Here is a 19,797-nt window from a genome sequence, read left to right as displayed (position 1 = left end):
TCTTTGCTGGTGTAGCGGTTGTATTCACTGGAGACTGTATATTTGTGGTGTAGGTGTGATGGTGTGATGTTTGCAAGCACGGGCAGCCAAGGCGTTGGTGTCGATAAAAGCGTACCGGTGATAATTTTCATAGTAGAATTCAGCTGGACATCAACGGATTTGACATGCGGACTTGCTAGCCATGCCGGCGAGCAGTATAGTACTCCACTGTAGAGTACACCAGGGCGAATGCTGCCATTAGATTTCTGTTTACACAATATGTATAATTCAAACTACAGAGCTGCCTTGGTTTATTCTACTGGGCATCTCCTTCAAAGTATGGATTCTTTCTGATCCATTCATCTGCTCCTTTTTTTGTACATCCGAGAGAAGTGAAGGATTCCTGCAAAAATTGGCACTTGTATTTTTAACCAAACTTGACAAGTGCCTTCCTCCATTATTCAGTGTTCCTTTTGGCAGTATTGATACTAATGAATGGTATCAGCTGTGGCTCAGTGGTAGCATTCTCGCATGAGTGAGAAGGTTGTGGGTTCAAATCCCACTAGCAGGGACTTGAGCACAAAATCTAGGCCAACACTTCAGTGCCATACTGAGGGAGTGCTGCACTGTTGGAGGTACCGTCTTTCAGATGAGACGTTAACCTGAGGCTCCGTTTGTTTTCTCGGGTGGATGTAAAAGATCCCATGGCTCTATTTCGAAGAAGAGCAATATTTAGCCCTCGGCCAACACCCAAAATAAAACCCATTGTCTGGTCGTTACTGTTTGTGGGAACTTGCTGTGCGCAAATTGGCTGCTGCATTTCCTACTTTACAACAGTGACTACACTTCCAAAGAAAAGTACCTTATTGGCTGTAAAGTTCGTGAAAGGTGCTATATAAAAGCAAGTCTTTTTCTTTTCCTGAGTGAATTGGGATCTTTTAAATCCATCAAAGACTGGATTGAAATTCAGAAACTTAAAAGCTTTGTTGAATTTTCATCTCAATTCTTATTTCATATCAGTTTAAAGGATCAAACCTAGAAACTGAGTTCTGGTAAAGTGTACACTCCCGAAATGGTAACTTGTCATTTCTCTTTACAAATGATGAATAACCTGCTGTGCTTTTCCAGCATTTTCTGTTTTTTATCCTAGAAACTGTACCTGATGCATATTTATACTCCGAAACGCTTGATGTGTGATCTTAATTAAATCAAATTAATAAGCATTCATCATAAATTTGACATCTGACACAGGATTATATTTTTAAAAACATAACCCAATCTTTGACTAAATTAACCTGCTAAATTATGTACTTAATTTTTGCTGCATCACAAAATATCCCAGTGCTTAGCTGTAGTATAAACTGCACATTTGAAAAATCAATACCTGAAAAACGCGAAAGCAACATTGTGCAAAAAGTTTGAAATAATACTTTAAGTTTACAAGAATACTTCCATCCACATGTATTTCTTCTCGATGTTTAATTCTTTTGAATGATTCTTTTGTATCCACATTTAAATTTATTTTCTCTCCAAGTTTTCTTCTCCTTTCCCTTGCCTTGCCCATGCACTGTTGACTGAACTAACTGAAAAGCTAGGCTTGTGACAGTTCCCAGAACTATACTAGTGCCAGCTGTTGGGATCTGTGTGGAAGTGCTGCAAGCTAACTCAGTCTCCATACTTTTCTTCTTTCCCTGTAGGAAATGCTTTGCCTTCCCTCAGTACATCCATTAAGAAGTGTAGTGGTACGGTAGTGTAATGCTTATGTTACTGGACATTAAACATGAGTTCAAATCCCACTATGACAGTTTGAGAATTTGAATTCAGCTTTTTAAAAAAAAAAAAAAAAAATCTACTGATAAAAAGCTGGTATCAGTAAAAGTGGCTACAAAGCTGTCTGATTGTCATTAAAAACCCAACTGGTCCGCTAATGTTCTTTTAGGGAAGGAAACCTGCCATCCTTACCCAGTTTGGCCTGTGTGTGACTCCAGTCTCACACCAACGTAGTTGACTTTTAACTGCCCTCTGACGTGGCCTAGCAATCCACTCAGTTGTATGAAGACCCACCACCTTCTCAGGGTAACGACGGACAGGTACTAAATGCCGGGGTTGCCAGCGACGTCCACATTCTGAGAATGAGTATTAAAAAAAAAGTGATCCAGTTGAGATCGGACACTGACCAGCTGGAGAAGCTCTAGCAGAACCTACAGCTCCATGCTGCAACGTCTTAGTGAAGGAACATTACACCACAAGGCTTCCTGTTTTAATAGGTTCAATCGAGAAATTGCCTTTCAAGCAGTATCTGCTCTGATGCACATCCTTTTACTTTTACAGTTGCCAGTCTGCTAGGGTGAGCATCAGTCTGCTGTGCCTCATATATGGTTGGGATTGAAGGAATGTTACATTGATTCTGCTGCTGTGCTGTTTGTAAATTAAGGTGCCCTTGAGAATTAACTCCCCTCCTTCTACAATTATAAATCTTTTAGTTACTGAATAGCATTATATTAATGGCTGCAAATGGTAGAACATCTTACAGCAGCAGTTTTAAAAAAATTGAGTTTAATTGTACTTGGCACTGGAGAATGTGACACTTTCCCATTTGAACACACCTAGAGTCAGCAACAAGCACTCTCAGCTGAGGTTCAGCACAATCAGGTGCTGATAAAAGCTCTTTCTGTTCTGCCCCAACAATATGCATTCACCCTTATTTTTGAGGACCCACAAACAAACGATCCATTATTGTGTTGTGGACTTGCAGCTTACTAGGACCTAATTTGAGACTGTCTAAACTCATTGCACTTATTTTTAAATAATCAGATTGGTAGTCAATATGAAGTTATGTTTCATAATTGTGAAATGGCATCTATGGAGTGCATTGATGTTCTAACATGCTGTGCCACAGAGTGGATAGAATGTGGTATTACACCCATGAGTTCTCACACGAGAGAGTCGCATCTGGAGGCCATACACTCCCTGAAAAGGAAGAAAAAGGGAAAAATGATGGTGAGTCACCACAGGCCTATACTTTTATAATGCCCAACCTGAGAGTGACGATGGCAGAGACTTGGAAGGTCACCTTTTTGCCCTTGTGGCTGGATGGTAGATTGAGGAGAGGGGAGAAATTTCCCTTTAAAATATGGAGGGGCACACCTGGGGATTTAAAAGGTACAGTTAGAATTTGTTTTCTGTGGAGCAGTTAACTGAATAGTTATTTTGAAATCTGGTGACTGACCCTTTTTGTACGGTTATATCAAATATTGGTGAAAAATCTAGTGCCATTTTTAGCTAACACAGTACAAATTCTACAATGGCATTCTGTCATTCAGAAGTGAAGAGTTACAAGGCACCTTCCCGTGCAAGCACAGGAGATGTAACACCTGCCCTTTTACTTCCTCCCTTCCCACTGTCCAGGGCCCCAAACACTCCTTCCAGGTGAAACAGCGATTTACTTCTACTTCTTGCAATTTAATATACTGTATTCGCTGCTCACAATGCGGTCTCCTCTACATTGGGGAGACCAAATGCAGATTGGGTGATCGCTTTGCTGAACACCTCCATTCAGCCCATAAGGGTGACCCCAAGCTTGTCACTTTAATTCTACGCTCTATTCCCACTCTGACCTCGGCCTCTTGCTCTGTTCCAATGAAGCTCAACATAAGCTCGAGGAACAGCACCTCATCTTTCGATTAGGCACTTTACAGCCTTCTGGACTCAACATCGAGTTCAACAATTTTAGGCTATAACCTCCGCCCCTATTTTTTCAGACAGCAGCTGTGGATGATTCTGCCATCCCCATTTGTAGCATTTAACCTGTCCTGCCTTCCACCCTATCACAGACCATCCCTTTTGTTCCTTACTCCCCTCCCCCTTTCCCTGCCTCTGCACCTGCTTAAAATCTGTTACATCTCTAACTTTTTCCAGTTCTGATGAAAGGCCAGTGTTGTGTATGTACCTTTAAGAGAAGAACTGGTTCTGTACTGCAGTACCGGCAGTGACCACCCCTGTATATAAAGCCATAGCAGGCTTCTGTACTTCAGTCTTAAGTTACCCTCTGTTCAGCTGCAAGCACGAGCAGAGGGAGCAGCCAGACTTTGGAGAGTGGATTAAAGTGGTGGTCCCCTGACCAGGAAGAGGAGGAGAACATTGGACCACCACCACCACCAACTCCACCATCATTACATCAACTGAGGTGCCTGGAGAGAGAGGACAGAGGAGGAGAAGGAGAAAGGAGGCCTACATCAACATCAACCAGGGGAGAGGCCTTTTCTATCACTGCCTCCCCAAATTGGCCTCCACTTCAGGAGAGGGAGAGAGGGGAGAGAAACCAACTGCTTGAAAGGAGGGAAGAAAACTTCATCCGGAACATCTACAGGTGGGTGTTATTTGGGGCACTCTCCCAAGACTTTGTATTTTAGGTGGGGGAGAAAAGAAGAAGCAAGGCCGGATCATCAAGGGGTGTAGTGTGTGTGTGTGTGGCTCTTGTTAAAAGCTAGGCCACACACACCACTAATTAGCATCCCTTCTATTGCCTGCCCTGGGAGAGCTTGGAGCTGCCCAAGGTGAAGTCCTTAATTTAATTTAATTACATCGTTAAGACCTGTTGCAGGACTGAGCCTGGGCTTCTCCAGCTTTTCCAGGTGAAGACGTCTTCTCCCCCTGCCAGAAGACCACCACCACCAAAGACTTTTTCCATCGGAGAGTGCAACCCTGCCAACACCCACCCACCATCCTGAGTGGCAACACTGCCCTTTGCGGCCTCCCTCCTTCCCACCCCCCCACCTCTCTCTCTCTCTTTGTCTCTCTCTGCCTGTCTTTCTAAGGCACCTTAGTTTCATCTATTTTATTAATTGCCAATTGAGCAGAGGGGAGAGGGCCCCTCTCCCAATTTAAATCAATAAGGAGAGAGGTGTGTCCTCATTTTAATCAGCTCCCTCTGCTCAATAGAGGACAAAAAAAATATATATACACCGAGGCCATTAACACCTTCAGGCCTGTGACTTGGGGTGAGTGTAGCCCTTAAAAAAAAGCACCCCAGAATGGCGACTGCGTCTTCGCCGGTGGCGGGGCCAGCCGGGACCTATGCGAGAGTGGTAGCCACAGCCACAGCTGCTCCCGCTGTTCCTGCTGCCCTGTCACCTTTTCGATTAATAACAAAAAAGCTTGGGGTGAAGAGCTACACTCACCCCACTATGACCATCGAGGCCTGCGTCAAGGCCATGGCTGGGGTTGTCGGCCCCTCGGCCATCGTCGCGGCCTCTCAAATGTATGGGAAGGCTGTGTTCTTCCTGGGGTCGGAGCGGGCGGTGTCCCTGGCTGTCGCCAAGGGGCTCACCGTGGGCGGGACCTTCCTGCCGGTGGATCCTCTCGAGGCCACCGCGCAGAGGATCATTATTTCCAATGTCCCGCCCTATGTTCCTGGTGAGCTCCTCCTTCCCCATTTGCGACAACTTGGGGAGGTGAGGTCGGGGATCACACCCATCCCGCTTGGCTTCCGGGAGGCCAGCCTTCGCCACGTCTTCTCCTTCCGGCGCCAGCTGTTTATCCAGCTGGCGCGGGAGGAGGACACTGACGGGGCGTTCGTCGTCCTCCACGAGGGGACCGCCTACCGCGCCTTTTGGACGTCGGACGGTGTGAGGTGCCATGCCTGCAAGGAGGTGGGGCACATCAGGAGGAACTGCCCTGCCTCCAAGGCCGTTGGATCATCTCGTGCGGCCGAGGCTGGCGCCGCCGCCGCCGCCCTTCCCCCCGGATCTGCCCGCGCGTCAAGTACGTCTGATGCGCGGTTGACGTCGGGGGCCGATGCCACCAAGGCCTCCGGCGGGGGGGAGGGAGCGTGTCCGGCCGGAAAGAAGGCGCGGGGAAAAAAGAAGCACCTTAGGGCGGGTCCCCCCGTGGATGGCGAGCCCTTGCCCCTTGAGCCCCTTACACCCGCGCTCCTCGCGGAGTTGATCAGGGCAGATGTGAGCGGGAGGGGCCTCGTGCCCGAGCCTGTGGCCGCTACCGCCGCAGCGGTAATGCCAATACCTGCGGCCGGGCTCGGGCCCGAGGAACCCGACAAACCTGCTCCGCCGGAGGGAGTCGAGGAGGAGGCCTTTGCAGACATGGAGGTCTCCCTCGCTCCCTCTGTGCTAAAAAGAAGGCGCGACCCCCTGGATGAGGAGGAGGACCGGGAGGAGGAAGGTCCCTCCGAGCAGGGGGAGTCGTCGCCCGCCGCGGGTACTGCGCGCACCCCCCCCCCCCCCCCAGCGCTGTCGTCATCACCAGCGATCGGCAGGGGTCGCCTGTCCCTCGGGAGGCTGAGGCAGATGTGTCTGTCCAGCACGTGCCTCCCGGGGATGGGGATGAGACCCTGCCCGTGGGGGGGGTTGCGGAACAACCCGCGGCAGTAATTGAAATTGACCTTTTATCGGTGCCGTTACCCCTCGCCGGGTCGGGCAGCCTGGCGGCTGGGTCGGGCGAGCTCGAGGATAATGAGCTCGCCCAATGCGACCCGGACGTCTCCCAGGGGATGCTCGTCCTGGTAGAGCTTTTAATTCAAAACCCCCCGTCCGCTGGGTCGGAGGTTGGTGGCGGGGAGGAGGATGGCCCCCTGGCTGCGTCTCTGGTGCCGGACGTACTGGAGGAGCTGGAAATTGTTCTCTTCTCCGGTCGTTCCGGCGTCTGAGGCGGAGGGGAGCTCTGAACCGCCGCCGTCTTCTGGCCCGGCACCCCTAGAGGAGCCCAGGGAGAAATCCTCTGCCGCCGATCCTGGGGGTGGGATCCGGGCGGAGGCGGGGCTGGCTGGCGCGGCCGAGTCGTTCGCTTCGCACTGCGCGGCGGACGGGTCGGCCGCTGGTGACGACCCCCTGGAGGAGGATGGGGACTCGGTGATGGGCACGGAGGACAATTCGGACTCCAGCGCCGACGTGGCGATGGATGACCTCGTGCCCCTTGCCGAGTCTCCCCTCATTTCCGTAAGGGAACTCCGGGATTTTATGGCCACGTGCCTGGGTCAGCGCAATAAGGTCCGGCTGGCCCTCGACAGGTGGTCGGAGCTGGCGCTGCTCATCGATTCCGTCCGCGCCGCCGTTAAGATCATGGGCGCGGACGAGGGTGTGAACCCGCTCGAGCTGCGTCGGCTCACAACGTTTCTCACTGGGCTGCTGAGGAAGTGGCGGCTGACCAGCGGCTGCGCTTCCTCCCCCCGTTAGGTGTAGGTAGAGGTTGCACTATGCTTCTGACATGAAGATAACCATAGCCAGCCTCAACATCAACGGCAGCAGGGAGGCGCGCCGCAGATTCAATAACTTCTTGGTCCTTCGGGACGGGAAGTATGCGGTGTGCTTCCTGCAAGAAACCCACACCGTTCCGGGAGACGAAGCCACGTGGCTCCTGGAGTGGCAAGGAGGGGTCAGCATGAGTCACCTCTCCAACAATTCCAGCGGGGTGGCTATCTTGCTGGCCCCGCATTTTCAGCCGGAGATCTTGGGGGTCAAGGAGCACGTGCCGGGCCGCTTGCTCCAGGTCACTGTTCGCCTGGGGGGCGTGCCGCTCCATCTAGTGAACGTGTACGCCCCTCAGACCAGTGCGCAGCAAGTGCGCTTCTTCGAAGAAGTGTCCGCTCTCTTGGGCTCCATCGACGTGGGCGAGTGCGTCATCCTCGGGGGGGATTTTAACTGCACCCTCGAGGCGAGGGACCGTTCGGGTCCCCCGCGAAGCCCGGCGGCGATGGAGAAGTTGAGGGACCTGGTTGGGTCCTTCGACTTGGTGGACGTCTGGCGAAATCTCCACCCCGACTCCAGCGCCTTCACTAGCGTGAGGTCTGGGGGAGGAAGGTCCAGAATCGACCGCCTCTACATTTCCCGGGCGTACGTCTCCTGCGTTCCGGCAGCTTCCATGCGGCCGGTGCCGTGCACGGACCACCACCTGGTGTGGGCGGAGCTCGCTCCGCTGCACGCGCGGGGGGGGGTCCGTGTACTGGCATTTTAACAACCTGCTGCTGGAGGACGCACGGTTCCGGGATTCGTTTCGTCGATTCTGGGCCGACTGGAGAAGGAAGCAGGGGGGCTTCCCCTCCTTGAGGCTATGGTGGGATGTGGGCAAGGCTCACATCCGTCTCTTCTGTCAGGAGTACGCGAAGGGGTCGACCAAGAGGCGGGAGGCCCGGGTCGGGCGGTTGGAGAAGGAGGTGCTCGACCTGGAGTCCCGTCTTGGTCAGGTCGTCGAGGACCCAGCCCTGCGGAAGGTGTACGAAGAGAAGAAGGGCGCGCTGAAGGACCTGCAGCTCGTCGGGTCCCGAGGCGCGTACGTGAGGTCGCGGATCCAGCTCCTGCGGGACCTGGACCGCGGCTCCCCCTTATTCTACTCGCTGGAAAAAAGACGGGGGGTCCGTAAGCAGCTCTTGGGGCTGCTGGCCGACGACGGATCTCTGGTCTCGGATCCGGAGGGAATCAGCGCGGAGACCCGCGCCTATTACGGGGCTCTGTTCTCTCCGGATCCGTCCAGCGAGGATGCGCGCAGAGTTTTGTGGGAGGACCTGACGGAGGTTGGCCCGGAGGGCGCCGAAAAATTGGACGCTCCGCTAAGTCTGGCGGAGCTGACCGGCGCCCTCCGCCAGCTCTCCAGGGGAAAGTCCCCGGGGCTGGACGGGCTGACCGTGGAGTTCCACAGGGCGTTCTGGGACGTCTTGGGGGGCGACTACGCGCGGGTCCTGGGGGAAAGTTTGGCGACCGGGGAGATGCCCCTCTCTTGGCGCAGGGCGGTCATTGTCCTGCTGCGTAAGAAGGGCGATCTCCGCCTCCTTAAGAACTGGCGCCCGGTCTCCCTCCTCAGCACGGACTATAAAATCTTTGCCAGGGCCATGTCTGCTCGCCTTGGCACCGTGCTGGCCCACATGATCCACCCCGACCAGTCCTACACGGTCCCGGGCCGGACCATCCACGATAACATCCATCTGGTCCGGGACCTGGTCCACCACTCCCAGAGGGCTGGTCTGTTGGTCGCCTTCCTTTCCCTGGATCAGGAGAAGGCGTTCGACAGGGTGGATCACGAGTATCTCTTCGGGACTCTGCGCGCATTCGGGTTCGGGACGCATTTCGTCGCCCGGATCCGACTTCTGTACGCCGCCGCGGAGTGTCTGATTAAAGTTAACGGGTCCTTGACGGCGCCCCTTCGCTTCGGGAGGTGGGTGCGTCAGGGATGCCCCATGTCCGGTCAGTTATATGCCATTTGCGTGGAGCCTTTCCTGCGCCTCTTGCGGAAGAGGTTGACGGGACTGGCTCTGCAAGGGCCGGGCGTGGAGGTGGTCCTCTCGGCTTACGCCGATGACGTGCTCCTCACGGTCACGGATCCCGCTGACTTGCGGAGGATGCGGGAATGCCAGCAGATTTACTCGGACGCATCCTCCGCCAAGATCAACTGGGAGAAATGTTCCGGACTCCTGGTGGGTCAGTGGCGGGTGGACTCCCTGCCGGAGGAGTTCAGGCCTTTCGCCTGGAGCACCACGCACCTCCTCTATTTGGGAGTCTACCTTAGCCCTGCCGAGGACGCTTGGCCGGCGAACTGGCAAGAGCTGGAGGCCAAAGTCACCGCTCGCCTAGGACGCTGGACAGGACTGCTCCGAGTGTTGTCCTACAGGGGTCGAGCGCTGGTCATAAACCAGCTGGTGGCCGCCATGTTGTGGTACCGGTTGGTCACTTTGATCCCTCCCCCTGCGTTTGTCGCCAAGATTCAGAAGAAGCTCATCGACTTCTTCTGGGACAAAAGGAAGCACTGGGTCTCTGCCGCGGTTCTGTGTCTCCCGCTTAGGGAGGGCGGTCAAGCGCTGGTGTGCCTTCGCACCCAGGCTGCGACTTTCCGTCTTCAGACGCTGTAGAGATACCTGTACGTCGAGAATCCTCCGAGATGGTGTGCGCTGGCGACGTTTTTCTTCCGCCAGCTGCATGGCCTCAATTACGACACGCAGCTCCTGTTTGCGAAAGTGGGCAGCAGGCGTGCCGGCCTGCGGGAGCTGCCTGTCTTCTACCAGGAACTACTATGGGTTTGGAACTACGTCGCTTCCAGGCGGAGCTCTCCCCCGTCAGGAGCGGCGGCTCTCCTTCGGGAGCCGCTGCTCAGGAATCCGCACCTCCACGAACACGGGTTCGCGCGGCTGGCGGAGGGTAGGGCTGTGGCTGGCAAGGTGACCAGAGTCGGGGACCTGCTCGATGGCGGAGGAGCGGGCTGGATGGCGCCGGAGGAGCTGGTGCGGCGCCTGTCCTGGGCCAACGTCCGGCTCGCGGTCGAAACCATCGAATCGGTAAAAGTGGCATTGGGCCCCGACTCCACTAGGTGTATCGAGGCGGCTCAAGCACGTGGGGCGATCCCGTCCGAGCTTACCCCCGTTCGGACGGAATTCCTCATCGGCGCCCGGCCCCGAAACTCCCCTCGGGAACCGGCGCCTCACAACTTGAGCCGTCTCGAGGAAATACCCTCCGTGCTTTTTCATTCCGCGCGGAGGGGTTTCCTGTACGGGCTGCTCCTGCACACTCTCCACTTTGCCATCTTCGTCTACCGTCCGGACACGCCTTGGCGTGGCGTTTTGCCGACCGGCGGTAGCGGAGGTCCCCAATGGAGGGCTCTCTATGCGGGAGTCCTCCCTTGTTCCATCGGGGACTTGGCCTGGAGGGTGTTGCACGGAGCGGTCCCGTGCAATAAGGTTTTAAGTAGGTTCACGGACTCCCAGGCCGCCTGCATTTTTTGCGGCCTGGAGGAGTCCGTGTTTCACGTTTATATGGATTGTGAGAGGTTGCAGTCCCTCTTTCACTACTTGAAGGGGCTGCTCCTCGATTTTTGGTTGCACTTCAGTCCCACGCTCTTGATCTACGGTCACCCGGTGCGGAGGGGAGCGGACAGGTTGGAGGACCTCCTTGTGGGCCTGCTCCTGGGCCTGGCTAAAAGAGCCATCAATTGGTCCAGGCAGCGGGCGGTCGAGGGGGTCGTCCAGCCGGATTGCCTGCATCTCTTCCGCGGCCATGCTCGCGCCCGGGTGGCCCTGGAGATGGAGCACGCGGTGTCCGCTGGTGCGCTTGAGTATTTCCGCGACCGATGGGCGCCGCGGGGACTGGAGTGCATCATCAACACAGAAAACCAAATTTTAATTTGATTTGTTAAGCTTTAGTTGAACTTTTGTTTATTTACAGTTGAATTGGGTTTTTTTTTTTTGGGTCCAAATAAAAGAGTACCCTCTGTTCAGAACAAAACAAAAAGGGTACCTTCTGTTCAGTAAATACCTGTTCTTATTGTTCTCCTGCAGTCCGTGTATTATTTATACTCGGACACTACAGCCAGAGACCTGAAATGTTAACTCTGCTTCTTTCTCCACAGAGGCTGCCTGACCTGATTATTTCCAGTATATTCTGTTTTTATTTCAGATTCCAGCATACGCAGTATTTTGCTATTGAGTTACAAGGTCACTATTTGTTTATCATAAAAAATATCTGGCTTCTTGGGTACAATGTCCCATGACCTTTCAAATCAATCGTGAATATTGTAGAGAAAGATGTATTTTCAAAAGCGTGTTGCTTTGCAAAATGCTAAAATTAAGCAATTGATAGTGAATTGATTTTAAATTAACAGTATAGAAACTAAGCACAGTTGTTGTTCTTTGTTTGAGGATGGATTAATATAATGGTCACAATTCCAGCCTGGACCCTTGAAGAATAATGTTTAAAAAAAAATAATTTTATGCTGGCCACGTCCAGGATTCTTCGGCAGAACTTTCCAGTCTCTTTGTCAAGAGTGCCCCAGATGTGCCCCAAGCCCGCCAAAGGTATTTGAATTGCAGGGTCTCTCCCTGACCCTGCAAACATTGGCGGGGTCACCAGCGGAGGTTGTGGAAGAACCCATCTAGGTCCCCCTCACCCTGTGGATTTGAGGCCATTGCATATAGAATTTTTAAATATAGAATCATAGTCATAACGGCACAGAAGGAGGCTGTTTGGCTCATTGAGTCCGTGCCGGCTCTCTGTAGAGCAATCTAGTCAGTCCCATTCCCCCGCTCTATCCCCATAGTCCTGCAAGTTTATTTCCCTCAAGTGCCTATCCAGTCTCCCCTTGAAAACTTTGAGTGTCTCCGTTTCCACCACTTCCGTTGGCAGCGAATTCCAGGTCCTCACCACTTGCTGCGTAAAAAAAGTTTTTCCTCACGTTCCCACCTGTATCTCTTGCCCAAACCCTTAAATCTGTGTCCCCTAGTCCTTGTACCATCAACTAGTGGGAACAGCCTTTCCCCGTCTAGCCTATCCAAACCCGTCATAATCTTGTACACCTCTATCAAATCACCCCGCAACCTCCTTTGCTCTAATGAAAACAAATTCAGTTTTTTCAACCTGTCCCCATCCCCGGAACCATTCTGGTAAATCTCCTTTGCACCCTCTCAAGGGCCTTCACATCCTTCCTAAACTGTGGTGACCAGAACTGGATGCAATATTCCAGTTGTGGCCTAACCAATGTTTTATAAAGGTTCAGCATAACTTCTCTACTTTTATACTCAATACCTCTATGAAGCCCAAGATCCCATATGATTTGCTAACCACTCTCTCAATATGTGCTGCCACCTTCAGGGACCTATGCTCATAACTCCCAGGTCCCTCTGTCCCTGCACACTCTTTAAAACTGTGCCATTAAGTGTATATTGCCTCTCCCTGTTCCTTCTGCCAAAATGCATCACCTCACACTTCTCTGTATTAAATTCCATCTGCCACTTGCCTGCCCATTCTGCTAGCCTTTCTATGTCCTGATGCAGTTGATTGGTATCATCCTCACAGTTTGCCACCCCCCCCCAGATTTGGTGTCATCGGCAAATTTAGAAATTCTACTCTATTCCAATATCCAGGTCATTTATATCTCAAAAAAGCAGTGTCCCCAGCATTAATCCTTGGGGAACACCACTGTCTACCATCCTCCAGTCTGAAAAACAGCCATTTACCACAACTCGCTGTTTTCTATCCTTAAGCCAATTCCTTATCCAAGCTGCCACTGACCCACCTATTTCATGAGCCTCAATTTTGTTAACTAGCCTTCTATGTGGTACTTTGTCAAACGGCTTCCTAAAATCCATGTAGACAACATCCATTGCATTCCCTTCATCAATCCTCCCTGTTACCTCATCAAAAAATCAATTAGATTAGTCAAACACGATCTGCCTTTTACAAATCCGTGTTGGCTCTCCTTAATTAGCTTAAACCTCTCCAAGTGCCTGTTAATTTTTTCCTTAATTATTGTTTCTAAAACTTTATCCACCACTGATGTTAAACTGACTGGCCTGTAGTTACTAGGATTGTCCTTGCACCCTTTCCTGAACAATGGTGTCACATTTGCCACTTTCCAATCCTCGGGCACCTCCCCCGCATCTAGGGAAGATTGGAAAAATACGGCAAGCGCTTCCACTATCTCCTCCCCCAATTCCCTTAGCAACCTGGGATGCAAGCCATCTGGACCAGGCGACTTATCCACTATAAGCATACCCAGCCTTTCTAGTACATCCTGTCTATCAATTTTCACCCCTTCCATTGCTTCTACCTTTTCCACTTCTACCGATATTTTGTCAGCATCTACCTCTTTAATAAACACAGATACAAAGTACTCATTGAGTATTCTAGCCTTGCTCTGCGCCTCTAAGCATATATCACCTTCTTTGTCCCTAATAGGCCCCACCCCGCTTCTTACTACCCGCTTACTGTTTACATGCCGGTGGTAGATTTTTGGGTTCCCTTTTATGTTAACTGCCATTCTACTCTCATATTCTCTTTGCCAATATCTCCAAATTCTGTACAAGTCATTGATGTATCCATGAGGATTAAAGGATTGCATGTTTTGTGCATTTTCTTTGTGCTGAGATCTGTTTGCTATTCAGTAGGATTTTATAATCCCTGCTTTCCTATATTTTCAGGAGAATATATAAAAACATGGAGGCCCAGGTATTTTTTGTTGAAGACTGATGGTACATTTACTGGGTATAAAGAGAGGCCACAAGATGTAGACCAACGAGAGACACCTTTGAATAACTTCTCTGTAGCAGGTAAGTATGACCGACCATTTCATTTTATGATTCCCCTCACTGCCAGAATACAAAAATCCCCTCAAATTAGGCAGTATTTGAAATCCCGATGTGTAAAAAGGGAAGAGCAAACTGCAATATTCGTGATACAAAAACCAGCTACTGTATGATGCTATCAACAGGTGAATTGGTTTGTAATAATTATAGTTTGTAACATTTGAGTCATAGAGTCATAACGGCACAGAAGGAGGCCATTCGGCCCATCGAGTCCCTGCCGGCTCTCTGTAGAGCAATCCAGTCGGTCCCATTCCCCCGCTCTATCCCTGTAGCCCTGCAAGTTTATTTCCCTCAAGTGCCTATCCATTCTCCCCTTGAACACATTGAGTGTTTCCGCTTCCACCACATCCGTCGGCAGCGAGTTCCAGGTCCTCACCACTCGCTGCGTAAAAAAGTTTTTCCTCACGTCCCCCCTGTATCTCTTGCCCAAAACCTTAAATCTGTGTCCCCTAGTCCTTGTACCATCAACTAGTGGGAACAGCCTTTCCCCGTCTAGCCTATCCGAACCAGTCATAATCTTGTACACCTCTATCAAATCACCCCTCAACCTCCTTTGCTCTAATGAAAACAAATCCACCTTCTCCAACCTGTCCTTGTAGCTGAGATCCCCCAACCCCGGAACCATTCTGGTAAATCTCCTTTGCACCCTCTCAAGTGCCTTCACATCCTTCCTAAAGTGTGGTGACCAGAACTGGATGCAATACTCCAGTTGTGGCCTACCCAGTGCTTTATAAAGGTTCAGCATAACATCTTGACTTTAGTACTGAATTCCTCTATTTATGAAGCCCAAGATCCCATATGCTCTGCTAACCACTCTCTCAATATGTCCTGCCACCTTCAGGGACCTATGCACATTAACTCCCAGATCCCGCTGTCCCTGCACACTCTTTAAAACTGTGCCATTAAGTGTATATTGCCTCTCCCTGTTCGTTCTGCCAAAATGCATCACCTCACACTTCTCTGTATTAAATTCCATCTGCCACTTGTCTGCCCTTGAAAGGCAAGTTGTACACTATGATCGCAATTCTGTTAAAAATGGTTTCTGAAAGCATGCATGACTGTCGGTGCGACGTGCTGCTAATGCAGAGCCTGATCGCACACTGTACAGGTGCTATAGGTACTTCTGGTTGCTTACAGGAAGCTGCTTTAACTACATCTTGTGTATTATTGAAACCAGTGTTGAATTTTAGAGGTGCATATTATTACAGATGCTTTCTGTAATTGTAAGATTTCTTTAAAGCAGTTCCTGCTTCAAGCTGACAGAGGTATACCTGAGTTTTTTTTAATGGGAATTTCTGGTTCAGAGAATTCTCTTTATTGTTAATTAATATAAAAAGACCCAATCAATTCCAATAGTCTGTAACTTTTTTTTCATTTTGAGGAATCACGAGATTCTGTTTGAGGGTATTAAACTAAAATAAATACTAAACACAGAAATGTTTGTAGATGTAATGTACAACATTTTTTTATTGTCTTCAAGCAGAGTTTAGAGTTTCAACAAAAGTCCATAAAAAAATGACTGTGTAAACATGTTTGATTAAACAATGTTTTATATCATAAGTGTATGCTATTATACTTTATTTTGTAAATATTTAATTTGTACTGTTTCATATTGGTTAGTTTTTATTTTATTTGTAGATATTTACTGCACTTCCAATGTGCATTATAATAAACTAAAATTATTGATCAGTCATTTGTTCTACTTAACGGATTCATTCTTGCTGAATGAAATTGAAGCATCTTGAACCAAAGCAATTTCTTTAAGCCACAGGTTTTTAAATCAAGATCTGTGAACCTAAGAGAGTCTCCCAAGGAGATTTCAGAGGATCCACAGGTCATCAGATTTCTCTAAATGGTTGGGGACAATGTCTTGAATTCTGTTTTCTATATTCTTTCTGTATTTATTGACTTACTAGCACATTATTTATTTTGCTGTGTTTTTTTTTAAATTCTGGAATTGGATCACTCTCTCTTCCAAAAGACATTGTCAACTAACAAAAGGAAGAGCATGGGGTTCCCAGGAGTGGGTCCCGGCAGTGTGTTAGTATTTGCATGGGATTCCTCATGTGGATAAGTTTGAAAATCAATGCCTTAAATAGACTCTACTGTAACTAGTTACTGTTTGCACTGTGTGTTCAGTTCTGTTCATTACAACTCTGCTGAAAATACTAGAAAAATGTGGTTGTTCTTAACTGCCAGAGGATGGGAAAATAACCATGTGTTGGATGCTGCTTTGAATCTGAACATTAATGTTCGTGCAGCATTGCGGTTCTTGTTAGTCAAAAGGCTCAATGTTCATCTGTGATCTAGTAATGTGGCTGTAATGATAGAACTGGGTAATTAGGCAGCATATTGTTCCATATGACAAAGGCTTTCTGTGTGACACTCTTTATTTATAGTGGTTATTAGTAGACAAAATTCTTGTTTACCTCGTTTGCATTTATAGACTGCTGCATCAGCAAACTTCAGATCTGTGTGCAAGGAAGGAGATTAATATCTTGCTTAAACCACAAGCTCAATCTTACTTTCTTTCCTTCCTCCAACTGTGCATACAATTCACAAGTAAACTGAAAAACATTATTTCACCTCCTCATTTTAATAATCCACAGTCATTTCAAAGTCAAACTTCTTCTTCAAATTATGTGTGCATGGATCCTTTTCAGTTTTGTAGTATTTGTTTCTACAGCCCTTTTTAAGACTTCCCCCAGCAATAGGACCTATTTCCAACCCTCATTCAGTGGTACTCCGACCAGATGCCACATGCTGTTTAAAACCAGTTTTCCTCCTGTTCCCTTTAGGAGACATGCCTACCTTCCATTGATGATAGTGTGGCCAAGATCAATAGTCACTGTGACAGGAATTCAAATGTTACCATTCTGACCTCATAAAATGTTGGAAGAGAAAAACAAATTGCACCACCGCCCCACTCTCTCATCCCTCATCTTTTATAAACAACCAAATTAAGAGCAAGTTTATTGTATTGATCAGAATATAATTCTAGGACATGTTGCTTAACATTTTTTGAGGATTTTTTTTGTTTTACATATTAATGAGTATGGATCAAGTGATGTTGGGTGTATAACTCAATACCATGTCACTGAATAAGTTAAGTTATGTGGTGCAGCCCCAGGAGCTTTTTCTCACACCAGAAATCTATCCTGTTTATTGATAGAGCCTGGTTTCATTGTCTGGTATGAGTAATTTCCTTACATGCAACTTACTAATGTAAAATGAACAGTTGTTACTTACATTGTGGCTGTCTGGAATACCGGAGATCCGTTTAAGTGACTGAGGCTTGGTGGCCAACTCTGTACCTCACTGAATTAGCAGTCACATGTGAGTGGTAAACCACTGCTGGAGCAACCCATACACATTGTGCAAAAGTTCTAATCTATTTTGAGCAGTTTCTGTTGTACTTGAATCATGTTAATTTCTGTCTGATTATGCTCCTGTGAAGCACCTTGGGATGTTTTTCTATGCTAAAGGCGCGATGTTGTTGTTCTTGTCCCTCAACATGCATTATCTGCCTTGGCCCAGCACAGATTGTCCTTGTTTTCGCCCTTTCTGATCAGAATGTATTAAAGTTGCCTCTGATCATATTAAAGCTGAACTCCTACCAACGTGCAGGGATGCTTACAGATGTTGCTAATCATCCTGTGAGCAGAGATCAAGGACACAAGCAATTTGGATAATATGCATGAATGTGGTTAAAACTCCTATGTACAAATGTGACCACTGCTGTAATGTATTTCAGTGGCACCTTTGTCAATGATTCCTGTCACTGGAATTGCCTGAAATTAATTAGGTAACTTTACGTAAGAACATAAGAAATAGGAGCAGGAGTCGGCCATTTGGCCCTTCAAGCCTGCTCCGCCATTCAACAAGATCATGGCTGATCTTCTACCTCATCTCCACCTTCCTGCACTAACTCCATATCCCTTAGTTCCCAAAAATGTATCAACCTCTGTCTTGTATATACTCAACGACTGAGCATCCACAGCTCTCTGGGGTAGAGAATTCCAAAGATTCACAATCTTTTTTAGTGAAGAAATTTCTCCTACTCTCTGTCCTAAATGGCTGACCCCTTATTCTGAGACTGTGGCCCCGTGTTCTAGATTCCCCAGCAAGGGGAAACATTTTCCCAGCTTTAACCCGTCAAGCCCCTTAAGAATTTTATATGTTTTAATTAGATCACCTCTCATTCTTCTAAACTCTAGGGAATATAGGCCTAGTCTACTCAATCTCTCCTCAAAGGGCAATCCCCTCATCCCAGGATCCAGTTTAGTGAACCTTCATTGCACTCCCTCTAAGGCAAGTATGTCTTTCCTTAGGTAAGGAGACCAGACTGTACACAGTACTCCAGGTGTGGCCTCACCAATGCCCTGTATAATTGTAGTAAGACTTCTTTACTCTTATACTCTAATCCCTTTGTAACAAAAGCTAACATAACATTTGCTTTCCTAATTGCTTGCTGTTACCTGCATGTTAACTTTCTGTGATTCATATACAAGGACAGCAAGGTCCCTCTGAATGCAAACATTTCCCAGTGTCTCACCATTCAAAAAATATTCTGCATTTTTGTTTTCCTTCCAAAGTGGATAACCTCACACTTCCCCACATTGTATTCCATTTGCCATGTTCTTGCCCACTCAGTCATATCTCACTGCAGCCTCTTTGCGTCCTCCTCACAGCTTATTTTTGCACCTAACTTTGTATCATCAGCAAACTTGGATACGTTACACTCAGTCTCTTCATCTAAATCATTAATATAAATTGTAAATAGCTGCGGCCCAAGCACTGATCCTTGTGGTACCCCGCTAGTTACAGCCTGCCAACCTGAAAAAGTCCCATTTATTCCTACTTTCTGTTTTCTGTCCATTAACTAATCCTCAATCATGCTAATATATTACCCCCAATCCCATGAGTCCTAATTTTGTGTAATAACCACTTGTGTGGCGCCTTATCGAATGCTTTTTGAAAATCCAAATAAACTACATTCACTGGTCCCCCTTATCCATCCTACTAGTTACATCTTGAAAAAACTCTAACAGATTTGTCAAACACGATTTCCCTTTCCTAAAACCATGTTGACTCTGCCTAATCATATTACGATTTTCAAAGTGCCCTGTTGCCACATCCCTAATTATAGATTCTAGCATTTTGCCTACTACTGATGTCAGGTTAACCGGCCAATAGTTCCCTGTTTTTTCTCTTCCTCTCTTAAATAGCGGGGTTATGTTTACTACCTTCCAATCCTTGGGAGCTGTTCTGGAATCTAGGGAATTCTGGAAGATTAATCTACTCTCTCTGCAGCTGCCTCTTAAAACCCTAGGATGCAGGTCGTCACTTAGTCCCATTAATTTTTTCAGCACTATGAGGGAAATATTCAGTTGGTAGCGCCACCCATTAGCACCTTAAGAGAGCGCTAAGTGGGGCGCAAACCAACTAGCATCCGGGCGCAGCGAGATCTGCGCCTCTCACGAAATTGAGCGGACATTTTGCGGCGGCGCTAAACAATACCGCCCGATCTCTTGCGCACGCAGATCTTGACGTAATTCGAGAGTGCAACGCCCTTGGGGCGCCCCGGACCGGAAATTCAGTGGTGCCCCCCTCCTTTCCGCCTGGCGTGACCAACAACAGGTTGACTGGAACGCTTCCCAGTCGCTGTGGGGCTGGGGGGGGGCGCTATTTAAAGGGGGCCTCTTCCTGGCTTTTGTGTGGTAGCCATTTTTGCACCACTCGTTCTG

General features: G+C 48.7%; 1 protein-coding gene across 4 annotated transcripts in view; it reads left to right on the top strand.

Annotated features, from left to right (window-relative positions):
* akt1 (AKT serine/threonine kinase 1) overlaps window positions 1-19,797 on the top strand; it is a 127,605-nt gene that overhangs the window by 49,014 nt on the left and 58,794 nt on the right. For all 4 annotated transcript variants that reach the window (XR_015080225.1, XM_086003113.1, XM_086003114.1 and 1 more), the window contains exon 3: window positions 13,886-14,014. Coding sequence is in view for 3 of the 4 variants with exons in the window: in XM_086003113.1 (XP_085859239.1) it covers window positions 13,886-14,014 (129 nt within the window). In the remaining variant the exon portion in view is untranslated. The remainder of the gene's footprint in view (window positions 1-13,885; window positions 14,015-19,797) is intronic.

This window comes from Somniosus microcephalus, chromosome 12 (genome assembly GCF_052327205.1).
Source record: "Somniosus microcephalus isolate GS21.2 chromosome 12, FLI_Smic_1.0, whole genome shotgun sequence".
Lineage (NCBI taxonomy): Eukaryota > Metazoa > Chordata > Chondrichthyes > Squaliformes > Somniosidae > Somniosus > Somniosus microcephalus.
This window is presented reverse-complemented; position numbering and strand designations above follow the sequence as displayed.